General features: G+C 38.5%; 2 protein-coding genes across 5 annotated transcripts; one reads left to right on the top strand and one right to left on the bottom strand.

Moving 5' to 3' along the window:
• LOC139939670 (PRELI domain-containing protein 2-like) lies at window positions 1–6,356 on the top strand. Of its 2 annotated transcripts, none has more exons than XM_071935726.1 (6): window positions 1–129; window positions 1,139–1,196; window positions 1,454–1,527; window positions 2,456–2,616; window positions 3,182–3,287; window positions 4,155–6,356. In XM_071935726.1, the coding sequence occupies exons 1-6, from the start codon at window positions 121–123 to the stop codon at window positions 4,200–4,202; spliced, it is 456 nt and encodes a 151-aa protein (XP_071791827.1). In that variant the 5' UTR covers window positions 1–120; the 3' UTR covers window positions 4,203–6,356. The 2 variants fall into 2 exon arrangements, with proteins under 2 accessions (XP_071791827.1, XP_071791826.1); XM_071935725.1 differs by lacking the exon at window positions 1–129 and adding an exon at window positions 262–702.
• A 138-nt stretch (window positions 6,357–6,494) lies between these two features.
• LOC139939668 (uncharacterized) lies at window positions 6,495–24,618 on the bottom strand. Of its 3 annotated transcripts, none has more exons than XM_071935723.1 (22): window positions 24,534–24,618; window positions 23,581–23,741; window positions 23,009–23,153; window positions 21,937–22,066; window positions 21,107–21,187; window positions 20,274–20,386; window positions 19,364–19,466; window positions 18,505–18,825; window positions 17,943–18,057; window positions 17,601–17,633; window positions 17,054–17,139; window positions 15,568–15,779; window positions 13,761–14,082; window positions 13,089–13,170; window positions 12,461–12,555; window positions 12,158–12,271; window positions 11,610–11,700; window positions 10,899–11,035; window positions 9,180–9,369; window positions 8,657–8,715; window positions 8,395–8,517; window positions 6,495–7,458 (listed from the first exon to the last, which is right to left on the bottom strand). In XM_071935723.1, the coding sequence occupies exons 2-22, from the start codon at window positions 23,690–23,692 to the stop codon at window positions 7,399–7,401; spliced, it is 2,724 nt and encodes a 907-aa protein (XP_071791824.1). In that variant the 5' UTR covers window positions 23,693–23,741; window positions 24,534–24,618; the 3' UTR covers window positions 6,495–7,398. The 3 variants fall into 3 exon arrangements, with proteins under 3 accessions (XP_071791824.1, XP_071791823.1, XP_071791825.1); XM_071935722.1 differs by having other exon boundaries at window positions 20,274–20,389; XM_071935724.1 differs by lacking the exon at window positions 21,107–21,187 and having other exon boundaries at window positions 20,274–20,389.
• Between the last annotated feature and the right edge of the window lie 483 nt (window positions 24,619–25,101).

Below are 25,101 nucleotides of genomic sequence, written 5' to 3' on the forward strand. Positions count from 1 at the left end.
AACGCTTTTAGACAAGTTGTTTGTCACGCACGACTTTGGACTGTTATTTTTGTTCACTTTATTGAAAAACTACGGTGTAGAACACACGACATTAATCTTCTACAGCAATAAGAAACATGAATGAAGAAGGTTGGTTACATAATGTTTACATCTCGACTATCAATCTTTCTTCATAAAAAGATGACTGCTTTGTTTACTTCGTCGCGCGCTGCGCAAAGTTAGTTTAGTTTGCTAGTCTAAGCGCCTCTGGCGATTATGTAATGTTGATTTGGAGGTGTTATGCAACTTTGAAAATTTGCATACAGAATGTACACACGACATGATAACACATGGATACACGTCTGCTGTGCCTTTTAACTACAAAACAAACTGGCTGCGAGAGCTACCATACCATCGATCAATGATTTAACTATCTTGTTTTTTAATCAATTGCTGACTCAGTCTCAGTGACTGTTCCGTTGATTTTTTTTGAAAGATTTGACTTGAGTCTGCCACTGCCAGTGCCATCATCGGATCCCCATCATTAAAGTCAAACAGTCTCAGATGAATCTTGTACTTTTTGTAGTTGTCTTCTACTAGAATTCCGTCTGAAAGACCTTCTGGTGTTTCATGTTTGGATTTTGAATTGCAATGTTTGAGATTATTATTAACCATGTTTACAAATTTCCATTTGATCTTGTGGCAAGGACACATTTTGCAAAGGTAGGAACACATATGTTTTTGGGATGTGCTTTGATCTTTGATGTGGAATTTGAAAACGGAAATACTGGAAACTAAAAAGATAAAAATAATATTGTGTAACTTTTGTAATAATTACTATGAAATAAAATTGCATACTCTACATTGGAAAGTAAGTAGAGTGCAGTCTCTAGTGTGAACAAACATGTAGGTGTGATCGTTATCACAACTATGTGAACACACTTTTTCCAGTTACAGAACAGAGCAGCATATTTTTTAGTAAATAAATGAGTTGCTTTATTGTAAATGACAGTTATATTTCAATAAAGGTTACTGATTATAGCTAACACACTTTGGCGTGACAGTACAAACTAATCCCTAATTGCCCCAAAGTGTCATCTCCAAAAAAAGCAAATAATTATTTCATAAATAAAATGTACTGTGTTTTCTTTTTAATTAGTACCCAACGAGCAAAGAGCAGAATGTTACTGAAATGAAAACGGTTGAAGAAATATCAGGTATTTACTGCAGAAGTGTTGAATGTTGATTGACATTTAATCAAAAATGATTGTTATACTTTTGTTTTTCTTTTAAAAATTAAAAGTGTGTCTATTTCTGTTCATACATTGAGTTAAACCAACTTGACTGAGGACTATTGTTCAGAACTTGTGTAACCTTTACAAAATTAAAAATAATGACCTTTTTTTTGTGCAAATATTTACAGCTGACTGTTCACTTAAAAACTTTAAATTTATGTTTGTTTCCATGGTTACAGATCTTAAAACAGGTATAGAATACAAGCGGAGAATAGCATCCTGCAAAAATGTTCTTCCCTCAATATTTAGAAGGGTATGTTTATTTAACAAAAAAAAGCTTTGTTGGGCCCAATTTCATGACTCTGCTTAACCGCCGCATTCTGCACTTGCAATCATCATTCTTCGCTTACAGGGCAAGCGCTGAATTTCTGTGCTAGCATTGTAAGCAAAGAATGCCTAGCAGTGTGGTATAGGCAAGTGCACTTCACTGCTACAGCTAGCCTCTGAATACGCTTAGCGTAAGTGCGGAAGTCCCTGTTTCCGCAAGCGCCAATTCTTTGCCTACGGTAAAATTAATTAAGCAAAGCCATGAGTATGGGCCCAGGGCCTAATTTCATAAAGCCCGTAAAAGTAAGCACAAAAATTTGCTTAGCATGAAATTTCTTCCTTGACAAAAACAGGCTTACCAACCAAATTTCCATTTGTTGCACATTGCTTGTTACTGGTATTCAGCTGTAATTTGCAAATCCTAAAATCAATTGGAAGTTTGGCTTGAAATCCTGATTTTATCAACAAAGAAATTTCATGCTAAGCAAATTTTCGTGCTTACAGGCTTTATGAAATTGGGCCCTGGTTGTCAAGCTAGGTTAGACAATGTTAGGCTATCATTGATTCAAGGACTAATTAATTACATTGAGGGGAGAGGCTCCCAGTTTGGTTAGAAGTATACCCCAATCGGCATAGTTTGGTTGACAAATTGGCCAAGGCACAAGCCATTACTATTACCATTCTTGATTGGAGATCATTAATATCTTGATCAGGGTAAGAGGGTTCCAAACAGGGTAGACGTATTATTCCAACTATGATAATTATAGCTCCATGGTTCAGTGAGCTATGAATTGTGAATGTCTTTTACATGAAAATGGTTTTAATTGAAACATGAAGTTTTATGATCATTTATGGAGAAAGACTGCTAGGGTTGAAACACAATGTCACTATTTTTTGCAATCTTTGTTATGTAGATACAGGTTCTGAATGAGAAGGCTGTCTATCTTGAAGAGGAAACTTGGTACGACCGGCGACATAAGAAGCTCTATGTCAAGAGCAGAAGTCTGACATGGAACAAATATGCAGATTCATGGGAGGAGTCAGAGTTTTCAATCTGCCCAGAGAATGAGAAATGGTACGAGCCAAGAGTTGAAAAGGGAGGATGTGGGAATCAGTCCTACACATCAGACTTACACATTCACAATAACTTGAGTAAATGAGATGCTGTGAATGGCAGTCCAATTCATGTTATTCAACTAATCACGGTCAAATCACACAACATTGGTGTGAGAATGGGAAAACTTTCTGTACCCTGCCACGCTTTTTTTACTCATTTTTATCTCACTTGAGTAATAACTTTCTCCAAATTCACAATATTTTTTTTCCTGAAAGTGCAACTTTAGGCACTTCTGTAAAGTAAATTCCCAAAAATTTGTCGGTCCAGTAGAAAGGTTTCAGTGGAAAGGTTCTGCATACAAAAGTACAGCAGCTTTTGAGAGTACAATGCAATTTGAAAAAACATTTCACTTTGCAGTAATAAATGCGGTTATGGAAAAAGATTGTTTTTGTCAATAGGTTCCAACTTCCAAACTGTATAATCCCTTTAAAGATACAAATGGACAAAGGGATTGAACACAAACCAGAGTAGTCTTTTTGCACAGTCTCCAATCTAAATGTTCTGATTTTATTCATATCCACAGGACTCAGTTAAAACAATCAGGGGGTCTGCACATCAAAGGCTTTGGTATACTTGGAGGATTGGTGGAGACATTTCTTCAAGGGTTTGCCAAGAAAGGAGGGATGAAGGTGAGTGAAGTTCTGTAGATGAGTTTGCCTCGTCTGATATCATACCTTGAAACATCCAGTCACACAGACATGTTAAGTTGTTATGTGACCAGTTCTTTTCATATTGATTCCTGAATTCCTCATTTTGTGTATACCAAACGCATCTAAAATCACATTTATTTTTTGCAATCATGTACTGTAATTGCTCATGAGTGTGTAAAGGCAATGTATACCTCCAGGCCTGGAATTTCATCTTTGAGAGGGCAAGGCCGTTTTCATTTGCAAATCTAAAAGTGAACAGGAAACTTTTGAAAGGGCACCAAGGCAAAGACAAGGGGCAATGGAGACCATGGTGTCTGTGGCTTGTGTGGTATTCCAGGCGTGTACCTTAAGATGTTGGAACAGCTGAAAATATCATTTCAAAATTTGGTTATGTTTTTGAGATACCCCTGAAAATCCAGAGTCGAATATGTCCATGCAGGAAGAATAGCACAATCTGTGGGCAAAGACTCAACATTTGGGGCATCTGTTTACATATCCACATTATTTTGAAGTGAAATGTTTCTCAAAATACTTTACACTATCAAACGCTGCTTTAGGCTTTTTACCAAAGGCTTTTAATTGCCATTATTTATCAAACGTAGACGATGTGACCTCTGACGTCACTCAAAAACCATAAACATGATTCGCGCGCATACCGCTGGGCAAAACCTTTGTGTTTTGGCAGCCAGCTAGAAAGTACACGCAATCTTACGACTACTCGTTTTTTGCCCGGCGAAACATGACAAGTACAGCGTTTTGTCAACTGAGGGCGATTTGCATGTAAACAAAGGTCACATCGTTTATACACTGCCTTTAAACATTTTATTTGTTTTGTTTTCCCCCCAGGCAATTCAGGTAATGGAGGAATTAATGATGGAAACCGTGTCCGATTAAGATCCCATCAGTGATGTGTTGTTGGCGACAGTCATCGATCTGACATAGAAACACTACAGGGATGATGTAAGATTGAGATAAAAAACTGTCCAAGGATGAACAATCTCTTGAAAAAGAAGTGAGGACGAGTTCGATCTGAACAATTGATCTTTAATTCGTAACCCCTGGTGACGGAATAATCTCTTTTAAGTGAGGATTATGTGATCTGAGACAAGCTGAGACGAGGTGAAGACATACTGCACGGCAGGTTGAATGTTCTCGCAAATAAATCTGTATTCAAGGCTACAGTAAATGGATTAGCAATAGCCTAAAGCCCGGTTCACACTTCCTGCAAATGCTTCCGAGACGCGTTTTTCCCTGCGCAGGCCTGTATGCTTCATTTAAGAAAGGGCAAGGGCACCAAGGTATTTTCTCCTTGATAAAGAGCACCCTATGAGGAAATTGTCAATTTCTACTGGAGCATTATCAGGGCACCAATGCAATGAACAGGGGGCAAATCAGGCTTTCTTGCGTCACAATTGGAATACCAATTACTGCGTCACCAAAATTCCCTTCGCATTCGCAGGAAGTATGGCCCGGGCTTTCAGAAAGATTCTTCACAACTCCTAAGACAATCAAAGATGTCATGTGTTAAAACTTACAGTGGTAAAACGCTGCGCTGTTATTAACAGGGATCAAAAGAAAAGAAATCTCCTTGTGGTGATAGTTTGTTGTTTATACATTTAAATTTATTCTGTTAATGTTTTCCTTGGCATTGCAAATTTGACAGAATGTATTCATTCCTTATAAAAATTGTGGGTTTTATGTTATTTTTTGTAGCCAAGTTTGTTTGTATTGCAGCTGACAATAATTGTTTAACTTTATTTAAAATACAGGCCTGGAATTACAGGGAAGTCATTGAGGTTGCCCAGGGCCTCATTTCACAGACTCTATAATGTAAGCACAACAATTTGCTTAGCACAGAAAAGTATTGCTTAGCACAGAAAAGTACTGCTTGACAGAAACAGCCAAAAATACGGCTTAAAGCCATTGGACCCTTTCGGTACAGAAAAAAAAACCAAAGTTCACAGATTTAAAAATAACTTACAGGGTTTACAGAAGGTAATGGTGAAAGACTTCTCTTGAAATATTCCATGAAATGCTTTACTTTTTGAGAAAACATTAAAACAATATCAATTCTCGATATCGAGAATTACAAATTTATTTTAAACACATGATATGACATGACACGGGGGAAACGTGCGGATACAAGGGTGGGTTTTCCCGTTTCTTTCTCCCGACTCCAAATACCCAATTGAGCCTAAATTTTCACAGGTTTGTTATTTTATATAGAAGTTGTGATACACGAAGTGTGGGTTTTGGACAATACTGTTTACCGCAAGGGTCTAATGGCTTTAAAACAGGTTAAGAGCCAAAATTACATTCTTGTTGTGACTGGTGCCCCACTCAATTTTCACTTGGCAAAGAAATTTGTCAAGCAGTTTTTTCTGCTTAACACCTTTATGAAATTGATCTCTGGTCTTGTCCTCAGTGCCCGTTCAACAAATCTCCACAAACTTCAAGCTTTTTCACCAGAAATTCATTTGGAAAATGAAACTGGCCTTTCCCTCTCAAAGATGAAATTCCAAGTCTGTTTAAAGGCAGTGGACACTGTTGGTAATTACTAAAAATAATTATCATCATACAACCTTTCTTGATTACGAGTAATGGGGAGAGGTTGATAGTATAAAACATTGTGAGAAACAGCTCCCTCTGAAGTGACGTAGTTTTCGAGAAAGAAGTAATTGTCCACGAATTTGATTTCGAGACCTCAAGTTTAGAATCTGAGGTCTCAAAATCAAGCATCAGAAAGCACACAACTTCGTGTGACAAGGGTGTTTTTTTCTTTCATTAATATCTCGCAACTTCGACGACCTATTGAGCTCAAATTTTCACGGGTTTGTTATTTTATGCATATGTTGAGATACACCAACTGTGAAGACTAGTCTTTGGCAATTTCCAATAGTGTCCTGTGTCTTTAAATTCACACTTTTACTTTGAGAGGAGAATTATTTAAACATTTTGAGGTAAATGTATTCTCTACAAGAAATTGTTGGAATGTATTAAGGAATTTCTTTTTACCTGATTAAATGTAAATGTACATGTACATGTACATGGACAATAACATTCATTAAAATCTATGTAGTACTTTTTGAGTTCTTCATCTACAAAAATAGTCAACATATTTATCAAACAAGTCTTTACTACATCAGGACACAATACAATACAGTGTCTGCAATGAACAAATCCAGATAAAGTTCCATTTTCTAGCTTTCGTCAACCAAAATGAGTTCAAAAAGAAAAGCGCGCCTACTGGGCGGGTTATCGTGTTACGTTACATGTATGAGAAAGTGATGTCTTGGGCCAAGACTAGTCGAAGGGTAGAGAGGTCAGGACTAAATTTATTTGGTATAGTTTTCACAATACAGTATCTGCAATTATTCAACTAACTGCCTTTACTACTTTGCAAAGCTTGTTTACAATTGCTTGAAGGATTGCGGTCATACAGAGCAAAATATACAAATTAGTCAACTTCACAAAAATATACATAATTAAAAGGACAAAATATATCTTCTCGACCAAACGGACACTTGCTATATTTTAAAATTACCAAAGTCAATTATTAACATCTATCAGAGTCACATAAATACTAAAAAATACAGCTGATGATTTCTATTTCTAAATTGGCTTTGATCACAGATTCTTTTTAAGTACTCTGTGTAGACTAAGACATTACACAAACTTTGCACATGCATTAATAATATTTACAACTTGATCCTTTTGGTTGGGTCATCAGAGCTTTTTTTTGAGAAAGTTGCGGTATGGTGGGACCAGTTTTCTTTGGTCACATGGTTGCTTTACGCCACTTTTGATCAATTTGTAGCACAACCCAATGTGCTAGTCTAGAACCAAGTGTGCAGAATAGTCTGGCACCTTTGTTTGCACACAGTTTTTGGATTGGCCCAACTCTCAATTCTCAGCTCTGGGTTGAGTAGTTTAAATTAACATCATAATTGGCTAGATAGTCAGGGTACCACACATCCTTAGAAATCTATCTGCCTGAGATTGTCATTTTAGTTAAAAAGTTAAAGTGTATGTAAAATCTTCAAAGGGTATTGAAGGATAATGAATTGATGAGATGAACAAGTTGACTCCTTTAGTTCTCGCCTCCGACCAAGGCCAGTAAGATCTTCTTGTAATCTCCAGACGTATCTCCCTGTATCAGGAAAGAAAAATGAATGGCTCTTATGAGTAGGGGTACAAGTGTGTTACTGTGGCACAGAAGCTCTTTACACACTACTCTATTCCCTGGGGCCAACCCTAGGGGAATAACGATGGCCAGTCCTTTTACACTTGGTTGACTTTACCCCTGATCTACCTCGGCAAATGGGCAAACCCCAGGGAAAAGCCACCCCAGGGAAAAGTCACCCCAGGGAATAGCCACCCTTGCTCTGGAGTAGGGGTAAGCGGTAAAACCGTGCAACCTGTGGAATAGGGGCCTAGGAAGGGCACTGTGGGGTAAAAAAAACTCCAAGGAGCATCCCCAGGGCTGTATAGACCTTATGCACATGACGTCATATCAGTAGGGCGCCCTCACCTAGAGGTCAAAAGGAGGTTATTCATTGGCCAATCCTGTGCGCCACGCGTACAAATCTGTGCGTTTTGATTGTTTTTTTCACCGTTTTTCCACTAGGATGGCCGCTGGATGACGTCAATGCATAAGGTCTATTCCACGGGGAAACCAATGCACAACTCTTGTCCCATGTGAGAATCGAACCAGGACCATAGTGGTGAGATGAGAGTGCTTTACACACTAGATTAGATTAGATACAACTTTATTAAATCCAAAGCTTGGAAATTAAAAGATGCGTCTCTCAATAATTATATAAAATATAAAAAATACACATCAATACACAAAAACACAGTAAAATTTGAAAACAAAACAAAACAAGTGCAAACAAGTCAAAACAAAAAAAAACAAAAAAATAAAGACACAATTCATTTCAAGTGATATTAAAAATGTACATGAGAAAATTGTAAAATGTCCATTCCCCAACAAAAAGACACTATTTAGAATTCATGTGAAAAATGGCATTGCCACTAGCCACTCCTGCCATCCATAATGGAGGCTCCCAGAAAGAACGATACTTACAGCGATGAATTTGCCCAGAGTTTGGTTGAACGCCGATTGGAATTCTGCTTTGATGTTTTGCATATCCACCTCGCAGCGAGATACAACGATCCTCATCAAGGTATTATCATCGGTTCCAACGCCCTGATCACAAAAAAAACACCAAAAATTAATGAAGTCAGACAAAAGTTCTACAAAGCAACGACTCAAATATCAATGTGATTGTTTTGGAAAGAGGCATGATTATATTTTTTAAGGAGGAGAAGTTGCAAGATGCACATACCTTCATACACTTATGGAGTCTGTCGGCAAAGAACTTATGTTTATTGCGGACACACCTCACTGGCAAGATGAAACAAAGAATAAGGTTATTAAAGCATTGTTAAGACTGGAAACTAACAACAATCACAAATCAAGTCATATAATTTACAATACTATAAAAGTTGTTGTTAGTCTTGTTTTAATACTTGATACTGCATGTCATTCAGAGTGAAGAAACTCATCAGAAATCAATAAACTTGATTTAAAACTAGGGAAGAATATTTATAATTTTGTTACTATTACTATATCTAAACAAAGAAAAACTGACTGGACCGAAACAACTAGAACCAAAGACCTTCGCATTAATGTACTGTCGCTCTACCAACTGAGCTGTCCAGCACTATGTTGGTGGTCTCCCTGTTAGTCAATATCTTTGTTTGAGGGTGCCTGATACTTCAAGGTGGCATTGAAGGTGATTGCTTCCATGCCTCCTGGTCCTGGTCCTTGGTGCCCTTGAAATGCTCCAGTAGAAATTTCCAACTTACCAACAGTCAGCATTCCTTCCTTTACATCTCCGCTCATCTCCTTCTTAATGGCCTGCTCGATGTCATTCTTAGAGATCTTCCCGTACTCTTCAAATGTCGCTCGTAGCTGGGCGTAGCTGCGCGAGATCAGAATGGCGTTGAAGCGTGACTCGTCTGTGCCCCATTTATCCTCTCCTGCTTTATAGAGGGCCTGGAAGTACATGTACACACAGAGGTGTTAACCACTAACAATGATCAAGAAAGTTTGCACAGTTTATTCTAAAAGTCTTAACCCTCGTACTGTTTGACCAATAAATAAACAGCTGCTGTGTTTGGGAATAAATAAAGTAAAAATAATGTTTTATTGTCACATGTAAAATGTAATTATATCTATGCCAATAACAAATATAATATGTGGTGAATGCATTACACAGTATTGACCCATTTCACCTGACGTCATCATCAGAAAAATCTTGAATGCACCATACTGGTGGGCAATTTCACTGTGCGTTTTTATATATACATAACTCTATGCCCTGCGTTATGTAGTGAACGACGTTTATTCACGTAAACCTAAATGCCCAACAACATGGTGAGCGTGGTAACGGTCGCTGCGTGTGACGCGCATGCAAGGGGTCAATACAGTCAACATTTCTACTGTCTAACCAATTGGTACCATTCACTATGTTTTGTAATGATAAGCTACAAATAAGTCTGCAATATGATAAAAAACGATATCATAAAAATATGATCTATGTGGGAAATGCTGCTATACAGTACACAGTCAACTGCAATGATGTCCAACCATACAATATCATCCACTATGTTTTGTAATGAATAACTATCAATAAGCCTGCAATATGATGAAAAATTATACATGGTGAATGCATCTACACAGTACACAGTCAACCCTCCTACTGTGTGACTGTTCAATATCATCCAAGTGTTTTGTAATGATATGCTATCAATAAGCCTGCTATAATGATAACAACTGGTATCACAAAACAAAAATAAAAAAACATATGATATCATGTGGTGATTGCATCTACGAGAGTATACAAAATATTACATGGATAAGCAAAATCAAAAGCACAGAGGATGGAGGAAAAATAGTTCATCTATGTAAAACAAAATCGATTAAGCTAGGGCTTGTAAAAGATAGCCCAGACAAACAAACTACAAACAAGGAGACAAGACAAACAGGGAACAAGAAAACATTTATTAAAAACAGACTGGCATGCTATGAGAGATGTATCAACTAGCAGGGCTATAAAGCAGATGGCTGGTGACATAGTGTACAGGCATGCAACTGCACGTTTAAAAAAAGAAAGAGGACAATTTTCGAAGGCACATTGCAAGTGCGGAGTGAGGCAGCCGAAATGCCACGGGACATGAGACCAACAATGGTACTCTAAAAAATGTTGAGGTTTATTATGCTCTTAGGTGCATTGTTAGCATGTACTAAGCTTACTTAATAGTATTGTAGTTGTACCGGAAACGCGGAAGAGTTGCATGCCTGAATGTAGGACAGATTTCACAAAGAGTTAGGACTAGTCCTAGAAGGTGTTAAAAACTTAAGACGAGTTCTAAGTTACGACAAGTAACTCATAAGAGCAGTCTTAGCTCTTTTTGAAATCCACCCAATGTATGACACATCGACTGCGAGTACGCTCAAAGCAGATATCTGGCGTAATTTCTCGAGCCACATAGTGTGGTGTCAGATGTTCAGGCTAGACTTACCATAGCATCAGCGGCTGCCTTGTCAGGATCAACTTCATCTCCTTCCGGCCGGGCCCCCTGGAGGACAGACACCAACATCCGCTGGAAGCTTCCGGACGTATCGTCGGCAACATCCTCTTCAAGATCTTTATTGTAAGCTACGAGAGGGAAGAAAAGGTAGGGATGAAGGTCAAGAACAAAATATAGTCCTGTACATGTATAGGGCATGTATCTACCAATAATTTACTCAAAACAAATGTTTTTTTAAGACAGGTTATTGAATTTGTTTGAGACCAATTTATGTAGCACCTTGTGAAGGTTGACAAGCTGCTGAATTCAGTAGACACTGCCAGAACCACAAGGGCAAACCTATTCAGCAACAGCTGGGTTCTTTTATCTACACGAACAGACAGGACCTTCGGTTTTGACTCATCAGAACGATGCAGCAATATTGGTTAAAGGATGCAGCAATCATGGTTAAGCGCCTTGCTTTAAAGACATAAGTGTCAAGACCGGGACTCAAACCCACAGTCTGCTGATCAGAAATGCCAGAGCTTGCGTCTGGTGCTCTTAACCCCTCGGCCATGTCATGCCATTTAAACCAAGGGAGCATTAAGAACAAAATAGGCCCCTTTTCATCATTGATAAATAGCTTATCAGTTGGATGTAGGGAACCCACTAATGGCCGCCTGAATGAGATGAGTGTCTTGGGATGAGGGATAAGAAACTGACCTGTCTCGTACGCATCTTTGATGGCATCAATGGATGCATTGCTCCTAGTGCATAGGATCTCAATCAGAACAGCTTCATCTGTGCCAAGACCCTGACAAAAAAGAACAAAGGGGGAAATAAAATAAGCACAAATATTCTTGGAGACCAATTAAGATTTCACTCCTTGGTGTTGAAGTTAAAATTGATCCACTAAAAGCTTGAGCAGTAGTCTTGTCCGATTTTCTAACTTCTGCCTAGGTTCATGTAGTAGTTAAAAAGCAAGACGGCTCTTTACAGAACTGAGAAGTAATCCGAATTCCGAAAATCTACTCCACGGTAGTAGAATATAAAGCAAGAAAGTTCTCTTAAGAACAAAATCTACCTGGGAAGTAGATACACACATGGTGTTACCGCAAACCAAATATATATTGATACCTCACCATGCAATGCCTCAAATTCCATTTATTCTTGATTTTTTTCTTTTGTGTTTGTTTTTTACTAAACAATACTTCCACCATACAAAGTTTCAAATCCTACTTAATTCTTTCCTCAAAGAACTTAAATTGTACCTTGATGGCTTTGTGTAGTTGGTAGGCGTCATACTTTGCTGGGGTCATCATCAACCCGCTGACGACATCCAGGAGCTTTCCACCGAGCTCACCCTTGAATTCCTTCATCAAGTCCTGCAGAGGTAGGGAAAGAAAATATATAATAATTAATAACATCTTTACATCTTTGTTATAACTCTTAGTAAACCAAGATTCCATCCACTTACATAGTCTACGCAAGCCACAATTCTTCCATGTAAGTATTTATTTATAAAGACAACATAACTACAACTATATGCATTCTTTCCCTTACAACCAACTGACCTTTCCAAACATCTGTTTGAATTGCTTGGAGATCTTCTGTCGCTGTTGATTGGCTCGTTGAGTGACCACTTCTATAATAGCTTTCTCATCCGTACCTGTGTTTATAAATCCATTGTTGAAATTAAGTACTTTTTAAGTAGTATAAGTGAGAAAGTTTTTGCAGTAACACTATGTGAGTATCTTTTTAAAGTACTTTTTAAAAACCTTTTAGGGAGTCACTTGCAGACACCGCATGCGTTACAAAACAGCACAGATTGCAGAGCACAAAATGCACAATATTGGAAACTCAAGATAAAATGTGAAATGCGCACTGGACGCCATTTCAGTTAGTTATAAAAATTATCTACTTTCAAAGGTCATGATTCAAATTTAAAGTGCGGTAGATTCATCATGAAGTACAGATGATTTAGTGGGAAGAATAGATTTTACACACTAAAATGTATACATATTTTACAACATGGCGGAAAATTGATATGGTTTTGGTTTGCAGAACCATGATTATCTTTTTGAAGGGGGACAATCATTAAGTGAAAGGTATGGTATGTGTCAATCATAAACGCCCATTAGGCATAGAGAGTAACACATGATTTATTTAAATACAAGGTTGACAGAGTTGAATCTTCCTCACCTAATCCCTTCATAGCTTTTCTGAGTTTCTCCGAGTCCGCTTGGGCATCGAAGGATGATGAAGCGACAACAGATCCTTTGTCCTGAATCAACAAAGAAACAAAAATTAATATCATGGTGGTCTTTACAAATGGCACATGAACCTAGACTGTAATTCATCACCAGGCAGAAAAAATGGGGTTACTGATTTTGTTGTCAGCTAGAAATGATTAATCGATCAGTCCAAAACAATAATATGCTGTCATCGTTTTTTTGTGAAGCAAATAGTTGCTGTACTCGGCAAAGTTTAGTCAATAGATGTTGTTTTTGCAGGATAAAGAATATAATTCGTTTTGTGAGCTTTACACCGATGTGTACTGTTGCTTACACATATAAATCAAAGTGTCTCTAGCCACCAGGCTAGCTCGGTGATCTAGTGGCAAGCCAGCTGCTTTAGCAATGCAAAGCTTGTTGGTTTCGAATTTCAACCAGTGAGTAAAACCCTGGGCTATTCTTGAAAGGTGCAGCCAGAACCCAGTGGAGTACGGACTTTAGGCGGGGATAGTATGTGAAAGTATTCAGGGTAAAGTTGGGGGTAACAAAAACAACTCCCGGGGCCTCCCCAGGGCTGTATTCCTTGAGGATAAGAGATACAGTGTGAAAAGAACTGAATATTTGCAAGAACTGAAAATACCTTTGGCAGTTTTTCTTTGTAGGCCTTCCTCTTCTTCACCACAAACTCCTCCTCATCGTCACTCTCAGCCTTTGCCTTCTTCTTGGCCTTGGCCTTGCCTCCCTTCTTGGTGTCGGACATCTTATCCAGCATGTCCTGGCCGAGACTGGAGGCAAACAGGGCAACGATGCTGTCGTAGCCGTTCTTGACGGCGAGATCGTAGGGCGTTTCTCCCTTGGCGTTCTTGGCCTTGGGGTTGGCACTTCCCTCCAGGAGGGCTTCTATGGCCTCCTGACCGTCGGGTCCTAACAGCACAGCCTCGTGGAGGGCCGTGTTACCCTTCCTGTGTCAGAAGATGCAAGATACTCATCAGTGAGGAATTACCAAATTCATTATTCTCTTGCAAGTTCGATGACCAGGTTTGCCCAAATTTTCACAGGTTCGTTATCCCCGTATAGATCCCTCGTTTAGATGGGTTCGTTATTCCTTCGAATGCAAAGTGAATTTTGACGTCACATGACTGTTTTTGCTGTGACTGTTGCGAAGGAGTTGAGCACATTCCAACTAAGTTTTTATAATATGGTCATTAATTGTTGGAGCAAATCTCACCAATCTACAGGGATCAAATTTAACACTGGGCCTCAGGCCCGAGGCTAGTACTTTTAGCACTGGGCCAGTTAACTCACAATTGGAAAATCCATCTGATGAAAGCACACAACTTCATGTGACAAGGGTGTTTTTTCTATCGTTATTATCTCGAAACTTCTACGACCAATTGAGCTCAAATTTTCCACAGGTTTGTTCTTTTATGCATATGTTGGGATACACCAAGTGAGAAGACTGGTCTTTGACAATTACCAAAGGTGACCAGTGCCTTAAAAAGAATGCTTGAATCTGACATGACTCATACACTTACAGTGAGGAAAGTCCATGAATGGACAAATTGTTATTTCAAAGGGTCAGAATATTTGAATCAACATGCTAGCTGTTCATCCTGTAGATGTGCTATGAAACTAAAAGAACAAACATTTTGTACTATTTAACAAAAAAGGCAAAGTCAAATTCCTGCAGGTTTTAATGACAATATTAACAGTGTTTATATAGTGCCTACCACCTTCAAAATTAAGTGTCTAGGTGCTCAGAAGAGCAAAAAGAAAATTAAATGTACGATGATTTGAACAGAAATGTTTTGAGAAATGTGAGACAGTGGTAGCTTATTTGATGTGTAGAGGGAGATTGTTCAATAAATGAGGTCCAGCAAACTGAAAACTACGATACACAAATGTTTTGGTGGCAATAGTTAGAATAACAAAGGCGTCTTTGTTTGTTGAACAGAGGTTTTTTGATAAGTGAAAGGAAGGCATTTCACAAGGTTTGGATTTAGACCTCCACCGCATCAAAGCAATTTGGATGCCACGCATGGAAGATTAATAATAATATTAAGACTTGTAATGCGCACATATCCACCCTGCTGGGTGTTCAGCAAGGCGAAGTAAAAGTAAAAAAAAAAAAAAAGTTTTGGAAGAGATTTAAATTTTGTGGTACAAAGACAAGATCTAAGATTAAGTGGTAGAGAGTTCCAGATGCGTGGCGCAGCTGACGAAAAAGAAAAAGACCTATCACCACATGAGTGTCGAGACTTGGGTTCAATGAGGAGAAGCATTTACGCTACATAAAAGCCTGTGTCCGAACTGGCATAAACTAAGTTTCCGCGTCATCATACGTTGGGGCATAGACCTTCCTTAACACCACCCTTGGCAACAGTCGGAGCCGTAGCTGTAGCCGCCATTCGGATACGTCCTTAGACTCTATTTTTTCTTTCCATTACCTGACTGAAGCTTTAGCATTGACCTTTGACCCTGCATCAATCAATACAGGTAGGCACTCCACGTGGTTATTAATGGTGGCTACAATGAGGACATGGACGCCATCTTTATTCTCGCAATTGGGGTCTGCTCCGTCGTCTAGAAGATCCTGAACATTGTCTGGATCCCCGTCTCCCTTAGCTCCAAGTTCTTTCAAAAGGTGACGGTCCTCCTCCTTTATCAATAAAAAAGAATACATGATTATTAGGACTAGAAATTGACAACGATTTTGAGCAATAAAAAGTAAAATTTCTGACGCTTTGAGTTGACTAAATAAAACTAACATAGTCCTGCAAAAAGTAAGGTAAATTACCGATCTCAATTATTAATCCACACAATATCATATATAGATACATACTTAGTATATTTATTTTATGAGTATTTTTTTTTTAAATACCAGTAGACAAAACAAAACATTTGGTTTTGCAAAAAGATGAATTTTTAACAATTTCTCGAAGATGACGGAGAGATAGTGCTTCCCTAATAGTAGTGAGAAGAGTGTCCACAAACATAGCACGCAACAGAAAAGGAAATGTCACCCAAATAGACCGGCTAGTTATTGCGACATTATCCAACACACATAAGATGGCAGGAAAACTGGAAAAGACAGACATGAAAAAGTGAGGGAGAGGAAGAATGATCAAAGTTCCAAACCTAAATAATTCCCCCCCCCCCAAAAAAAAAAAAAAAAAAAAAAAAAACTACCTTACAAATGTTTCAAGTCTCCATTAACAGCTTTTTTTTGTTTCAATCATATTTCGTTTTATTTCATTTAAATTTCATTTCTATTTCTATTCCAACAGAGAATCAAAATAACAATAACGGAGAACAGTACTGAGAAGAATTGGAAACGGGGGGCTTAACCAGAAAAGCCAAAGCTTGTTGTAGACATGCCCAGACAAACTAAAACACAAATGGACCAAGTATAGTGAAAGAAGGTAAGATATTTAACTAAATCAGATTATACTCTATGTGAACTTAAAGCCATTTTATACTTTCGGTAAACAGTATTGTCCAAGTCCCACACTTCGTGTATCACAACTTATATATAAAATAACAAACCTGTGAAAATTTAGGCTCAATTGGTCATCAGAGTCGAGAGAAAATAACGGGAAAACCCATTCTTGTTTCCGCGCGTTTCGCAGTGTCATGACATGTTTTTAAAATAAATCCGTAATTCTCGCTAACGAGAATTTATATCGTTTTAATATTTTCTCAAAAAGTAAAGCATATCATGGAACAATATTTCAAGAGAAGTCTTTCACCATTACCTTCTGTAAACCCTGTAAATTATTTGTATATCTGTGAACTTTTTTTATTTTTTTCTGTACCGACAGTGTATAATGGCTTTAGAGGGATGCAACTTATAACAATACATTTATAAGACTAAGCGATGATGATATCACACTCAAACAAACAAAGAGACTGACAAACAGACAGACTACTTACAGACAACCTCTCGTCTTCAACAGCTTTCTTCTTGGCAGCAAGTTTCTTGGTGATCGGTTTCTTCTTGGCTTTACCGTAAGGCGAGTCTGTATTTCATTGAGGCACAAGAGTCACATTAAAAACTATCCACAAAGACTGTAAAAGCATTGGGGTTCCTGTTTTAAAGGCACCGGACACCTTTGGTAATTGTCAAAGACCAGTATTCTCACTTGGTGTGTGCCAACATGTTCATAAATTAACAAATCTGTGAAAATGATGACTCAATTAGTCATCGAAGTTGGAAGAGAAGCATTCAGATGCCTCATACAAGGCTTCAGGCCTGAAGTCTTTTAATATCTTAGTGAGAAATAACCTCTTTCTCAAAAAAAGACATTACTTCAGAGGGAGCTGTTTCTAACAATGTCACAATGTCTTCTACTATCAACAGCTCTCCATCTATCGATACCAAGTAAGTTTTTATGCTGACTATTATTTTGAGTAACTGCCATTAGTGTCCAGTGCCTTTAAAAACCTCAGTTCGGCTGCTTTAAAATCCAAACTAACATACCTGATTCACTGAGAGACTTTGCCAGTAGAGCTTCTGTACAAAAAAGGAAAGAAAAAGGAACGAACTTATTACTGAGATTTTTGTGGCTTAGCATATTTGACAAAATTGAGGGTGTTATCACTTGGCGTTGAGGGACTGGGTCAGATGTTTAAAAAAACCTGGCCAATGATCGTTAAAAAGTAAAATTTTTGGGAAAAGTACAGGCAGCCTCTGAAAAAAAAAGCACCTAAGCTTTTTAAATATTTTTTTATACTATTGAATCCTTCTCTTTGGTAATTCGATCAAGAAAGAACTTGGACTATAGGGTACATACAATGCCACTTAGGTTTCAGGTACACTTACCCTTTCTTGCCATTGAGGCCCTGTTAGGCCTCACATTAGGAGATTCAGTCTGTGATTCAAAACTTATTGTGATTGTAACGTCCACTCCATCGTCTTCGGCACTAGCTGAAGTAATCTAAAAGACAAAAATAACATAAATAAATGTTTATTGATTTAATTCGGTTTAAAAACCACCATGGTTGGTGGTATCACAAAGTATCACTAAAAATTACATGCTTACTTTGAGTTTATGAGTAACCCAAAATATGCATAAAGTGACAAGTTGTGAATTTCTTTACTCAATTGGTCATCAAAGTTGTTTACTCTCAGATGCACAATAAAAGGCTTTAGGTCTGAAGTCTTTTATTACTTGAGTGAGAAATTAACCCTTTCTAAACAAAAGTATGTTACTTCAGAGGGAGCCATTTCTCATAATGTTTTGTACTTTCAACAGCTCTCCATTGCTCCTTACCAAGTAAGTTTTATGCTAACAATCACCAATAATGTCCAATGCTTTAAGGTGAGGAGAAAGCACACATTTCACATCCAAACATTTGATAAAGTATTAATGTTTCAAACTGACCTTTCCCATTTTGGGTTTGCCGATATCCGCTCTGAACTCGGCCTCCCTCTGGGTGAAGGCCTCAAGGTGGGCCACGACGTGAGCAAGCTGCTTCTTCCAGTACCCCTTCCCAGGGCTCGTGTCCATCAGACTCGGCTTCGGCTCCGACTTAACCATCGACGAGGATGCATCTCTCATTACCCTCACTTCTTCAACGTCTCGCTCCTGCCGGCCGAGCTGCTCGTGGGTCGGGTAGAAGAGACCGACGGTCTGGGTACCGATGTGCTGGTTGAGTACTGCTGGTAGGGGAACACTGACGGGGCGCCAGTTGTTTGTGTATGGCTAAGGATCAAAATGAGAGCCGGATTCCTAAGTCAATTCCTTTCAAGATTGTATCCTCCCATGACAGCAGTAGCTCTGTTACACTTACATGTAAATGCAATTAAATGAAATGCAATTCATCGTGGCGGTGCAACAAGGATGTAACTACATTGTGAAACAAAGTCAGAAATTGTATTTCAGTGTCAATTGAGTTTTGTGTGAATATCCGAATCACTTCAAATGAGATTCAACTTTTTGACCTTCTAAAATTTGAGTTCACCTATACGCTTTTTTAATACCTTGTTGCACCAACACAACGATTTCATGTCTGGACCCCACTTACCATGTCTGGACCCCACTTATGCGCTGTGTACTGTGTGATAGCTTTTCACACGTGCACGTTTCATAAAAAATGGCGGACAATGCAAGGTGTCTATAGTTACAGTGATTTGTACGGATGAGAAAAAAATAAGGGCTGCAACCTGTGTACATGAAGGGATGATGTGTTTTGCCATGCTTGGGGGAGATGGGGATGAGTGAGGGGGTCGAGGTGACTCACATCAACAATAACAGGTGGTTGCACTGGTTGTTGGGGTGGTGGCTGCCGATACTGTACAGGAGGCTGTGCTTGTCTGGGGCTCGTTTGTTGATGCATGTGATAACTGAAAACAGGCAAAAACAAGAATCAATTTGGTTTTTAAGTAGGATTTGAAACTTTGCATGGGATTTGAGGTAACACCATGTGAATATCTCTTTTTGAGTAGTGTTGGTTCTGAGAAGAACCGGCACTTAAAGACTCAACGTTTTGATCAGTATGCTCTGATCGTCTCCAGGAGAATGCTGGACTCTGTTGCAGATGCTGCAAAAGTTTGTTTTGAAACTTTGCATGGTGGGGAGACAATACACCAGAGTTGATCACTTCACGCATCCACAAGATCCAACTTTTCTGGTTTGGCCACATAGTGAGAATGAAAAACAGCAGACTTCCAAAATGCATCCTACTTGAAACAGTAACTGGAAAAAATAGACGGGGTAGGCCTCGGAAGAGGTGGGAAACGACATCATCATAAACAGCACCTTCTACCTAGAACATCGAAGAGCGCAAGATAGGCAAGAGTGGAAAAAGAAAATTCGTGGAGCCAACGTCCTGCGGGATACGGTGCAAGATTGATTGAATTGAAGTGGGTTGGAGTGCAAAATGTAGGTATTTTTTTATATGAGAAAAGTAGATTGAAACTTTGCCTGGTGGAAGTATAACTATGAGAGGTTTGAGGTAACACCATGTTAATATCTCTTTGAGTCGTTAACCATCAGTTCTTTTTAGAACCAACATTACTCAAAAGAGATATTCACACAGCATTACCGCAAATCTCTCTAAGGTATATATTATGAGATAGTTTGATTGGGGGGGGGGAAGGTCATGTAATGGGAACCAACAAGTTATGATAGAGAGTTACAAAACGACTTACTGGAACATGTAGTCTGGGTTGGTCTGCATGTTGCCGACTGTCTGAGGTTGACGGGGACCAGTGCTAGCACCCCATGCATTGTAGGGCACCGTGGCTCCTGAATTAGCGGTCACCTGCTGTGAAGAGAGCGTAAAAGAAAATATCTTTATATTGTGGCTAAGGGTATACCATTGGGTTAAGAGTGAGGAAATCGGGCACTTTTGGGACGCTGGGTGGCAGCAGACTTTCCGGGTAAAATGGATTGTTCTCAATATTTTGTGCATGCTTAGAACAACGTAAACAATGTAAATTTACCTGGTAAGTCTGCTGCCACCTAGCGTTCCAAAGTCTCCCATTGACGAGAGAGATTTTACTGAAAGTTGAGCGTTGAGATTTGCTCTAAAATGAGGCAGGTTCAAGGCACAAAAGAATCTTGTGTGCACACGACCACAGTCATTTGGACTGCCCGAGTATTTTATTAAAATGGAATGGACAATGTGCATGTACTCATCTGATTCAATAGACTGTATTGAATGTGGCGTTACCATTCAAATACCTGCCCACAACATGGCGTCTGTGAGCGTGTGCATGTACATGCTTTGTGCCAAAACAATCAAACTGGGGATTCTGCGTGCTGCGTGATTCATTGATGTATGCGTTAAGACGCGCATACAGCCTGCCCTACAATATGGCCACTTTCACAGCAACAAAAAGGCTATGCGATACAGTCTATTAGATTGTTCCTACTGTCCCCAGACTTTTGGGTTGCTCCCTTAAAATATGCCACAATTTTCGCAGGCTGTATCACCTGTTCATAACTAGACGTCTAAAGTAAAAATATCCACTCAACTCACATATGATTTGGATGCATTGAAGTTATTGCTTGATCTTGTGAGGTCAATGTAGTCATCAACGTCACTAAACTGATTAGATCTCTGGGGAAATGAAACCAAAGATGAGAGAAGCATACAAAAGAAGCATTAGCTAATTTAACGATAGCTGTCAGGTTGGTGTAGTGGTGTCTTGCTCGAATCCCACCGGGGGCACTATGTGGAGTGGGTTTTTCAGTCCCTACTTGACTGTATGGGTTTTCCCTGGAATAATTCTCTGGGGTTATCCTCCCACATCTAAAACTGAAATTTCCTCGTCATCTTCTCTTATCGATTGGCTCTAATTAGAGCGTCGAGAATATATATCCAAATCCAGATAACTTCAAAGGAGGAGTGTTAAAGGTCGGATCACAGATTGGTAAATACTCCCACAATTAATGACCATATTACAGACAACTTACTTGGTGAGAAGCCCTGCAGCTGTTGACAGTATAAACTATTTTGATGTAATATGGTTTGGATAATATTTCACCCCAAAATTTGAATCTGAGAAATGGCTCATGCAAGAATCGTTTCTCAGATCTCAATTTTTTGATTTGGTACATAAAAATGTCCGCATGCCCTCAGCATCCCTGAAGCGTTTCGCGATATGCAAGGGGTCCAGTGTTGTAGCCACGGTGGGCAGTGCCGGGCAGGCCTGCCCAGAACTAATAAATTCCCTCAGATTGCCCTGCAGCAATGATGGCCCCATATCTAAACACGAATAATTTTGTTGAACCCTTAGTTGACTAAATTGGATTTAGAGCCCATCACTAAAATTGGTCTTACTACAACACTTAAACGTCTTTGCTTACCCTGAGTGAGCTCTTAGGCCTGGAATCCATGATGAAGCTTGCATCATCATCTTCAAACGGTTCCGGCTCGGGATGAGCATAAGTCACAGAAAAGACTTTACTGACAACGTGGCTCTCACTCCGCCTGTCACTGGAGGAAGCAAATCAAATAAAGGAAGAAATTTAACGCAGTCTTAGGATTTCATTTTTTTTTAATCATCACAGAATTATACTTAGATAGGTTTTCTGCAAGTTTTGCGTAACTTGTATTTGGCAATTCGCTCAAGTATTACCCTTTCAAACTATGTGCTGCAGTTCTGCTGCAAGCTCAAATCGTCAAGCTATGCATTGCGTGTTTGTACCCATGTCATGAAGAGGGTCACAAATATCAATTGATGAATGCCCTCTGTCGGGGCGACTCGGATGAAAAAGAAACATAAAAACAAAATAATACTAATAATAATTTAAAACATTATTTTCTCACCAGTAACAGAAATTTGCTACCCAGAGGTTTGACACTGCGAATATGGGTAATGAACTTGTAGCCACTAGCCAACATGCACGTTTATGAAGAAATACCCAATTGTTATGTCAATAGCAATATTGGGTTTACAAAAGGTTGCTTTTTCCCCCACTTCAAAACCGTTATCAGTGTGACGAAGCTCTTTGGATCATGAGCAATGGTTGCATTTTTAATCTAATCAAAATGTTTTTGTGCTCTTTTTAATGTTTTTCTGTCACAAATTTGTTGCCTGTGTGTTTATATCTTTGATATTTCATATTTTTTGTAATATAGTACTATTTTTAATGGCTATTTTTGTAAACTGTCCACTTCGTCTTTTAGCCGCTGCATTGCAGTGTTTTAACAAACCACAAATAATAATAATAATAATACTCACTAAACAATGATGTATGTTACACTGCATTAACACACAACTGCCCTAATATCTAATCTGTTACGTGACAGGCCCTTTTGGCATCGAAAAACACGGGAATCATTTCCAACCAAAAATCTACACAAAATTATATCAAATTTAGAAAATTTTTTGTATTACAAACTAATTTTGATAATATTCTAAGTTTTAAGAACTACCTTGAGACTGCAATAGCTTTGATAGCTCGCTTTCCCTCGTTAAGAAGAAACGGTCCTTTGTACTTGATGGTGTTCTTGTCTCCTTTCCGGTAAGGATCAGGTCGGTTTCCGTTGGTCGATATATAGATAATGGCATCCGGGGTTGCTGCAAACCAATCATCATAAAATTAGAGCCTACGATTATGTGATAATGTAAAACAATTTCCATCAGTATGTACCGTTTATTTGGTAATTGGTTTGCAGGAACACCATAATTGCATTTCGATAGATTATGTTCTTTTGAGAACTCAAGTCTTGCTTTATTTTCTACTACCGCGGAGTAGATTTTTTGGAATTCGGGAGACTTCTCGGTTTTTAAAGAACTGTCCTGCTCCTATCGCAAAACGTTTACATATTGATCTCACCATGCAATGCCTCAAATTACACGATCTTTAAGTCAATGGGAAACTTTTGAAGGGGCACCAAGGCAAAGACCAGGGGAAACGGAGGCCACAACCCCCATGGTCTGTGTGTAATTCCAGGCCTGAACGATAACTTTCATTCTTGTCCCCAAAACGAAAACATTTCTGTACCTGATTTGATCTCAATGAGTGTATTTGTATCGATTTGATTTGCAGTCCGTCCAGGCTGAGGTACTCTGAGAGGAATGATGCTTGGTGCACCAATGGCACCAGCAGAAGGCATGGTGCCGGGTCGTCAAGCTCTAGTCTAGCACAGCTTCTGTAATTCAGTCCTTTAAAAAAGAAAAAAAAAATGGTTAAAGAGTACACAACAAAAGCGTTGGGTTGTTTTATAGATGTTACAGGCACTGGACACCTTTTAGCGATTATCAAAGACCAGTACACGGTGTATCCGGGCATATGCATAAATTTATAAAAAATAAAAAATCTGTGTAAATTTCAACTCAATTCGACAACTGGTTATCGAAGTTGCAAGAGAATAATGAAAGAAAAAAACACACTTCTTGTTGTACAAATTTGTGTGCTTTCACTTCAGACTATATGTCTTAATTAAAAAGGCTTCAGGCCTGAAGTCTTTCTATGGTGATTGTTACTTCAGAGGGAGCCGTTTCTCACATGACATTGGCAATGACATATTTATTTATTTATTATAAAACTTAAGAGATGCAGATTTTTATTTGACATTTTATTTTGACTTTTACTTTCTTTCCGACTTTAGTGTTCTTTTTATTAAAAATGTTAAACGCTGTCAATTGTACCCCACAAATTTAGTCTTTCTCTATGCTTAAACTACACACCAACTCTGCAATCTATGCAATGCCAACCAACCGGTGTTTTTCAAGCTTTTTTTCAAAACTGTACGTCCGACCCAAACATCAGTCCGTCTATCATTGACTGGACAATTTCTTGATGTGTGAACTGATTGACTGTCGGCTGTCCGTAACTTGTTGTCTTGTTTTCCACCAATAAAAACTGATCCCCTCACATTTTACAATTATAAATAAAGTCGTTTCACAAAAATATGATCACAAATATACTATACTGCAATGATATATCTGCTTTACCGTATCTTCGACAGTTTATCTCCGTAAAACAGTCACTTTCTGCAGAAATTACGTCCACCATTCACTTATTTGGATACAGTGTTTTTGGCATGTATGACCTTTGTACCGCAATTGTACTCGTTCAATTCTTTATAACATAGTACTGTTTGTTTTAAAACAAATAACCTGTTTAATTATCAATATTTCAACAGTAAATATTATTGTGACATATTTGAATATTTAATTAACTATTTGCTTAACAATTAATTATTTATTTTTGTTTTTAAATACATGCAATACACATTGGTTGCATTAAAGGCCCAATCAATTAGTTACCAAGAAACGGGTGTAAATATCAACAAACTCGTGCAAGTGTCCGCGCAGGATGATAGTGAGCACAGCACATGCGTGGACCGCGATAGTTCCATTGCATTCACACTTACGTGCGAACTAGCCATGTTGTTTGCTGTAAAAACAAATTCTTCTTTCAAAAAGATGGCATATAGAACCAGAGGTTTAAATACAACATAACATTCATCAGCAGCATGGTGCTATTTGATATGTATTTGAGACAGATTTGGGGCCCGTT

The sequence above is a fragment of the Asterias amurensis genome, chromosome 7, assembly GCF_032118995.1.
Source record: "Asterias amurensis chromosome 7, ASM3211899v1".
Classification (NCBI taxonomy): domain Eukaryota; kingdom Metazoa; phylum Echinodermata; class Asteroidea; order Forcipulatida; family Asteriidae; genus Asterias; species Asterias amurensis.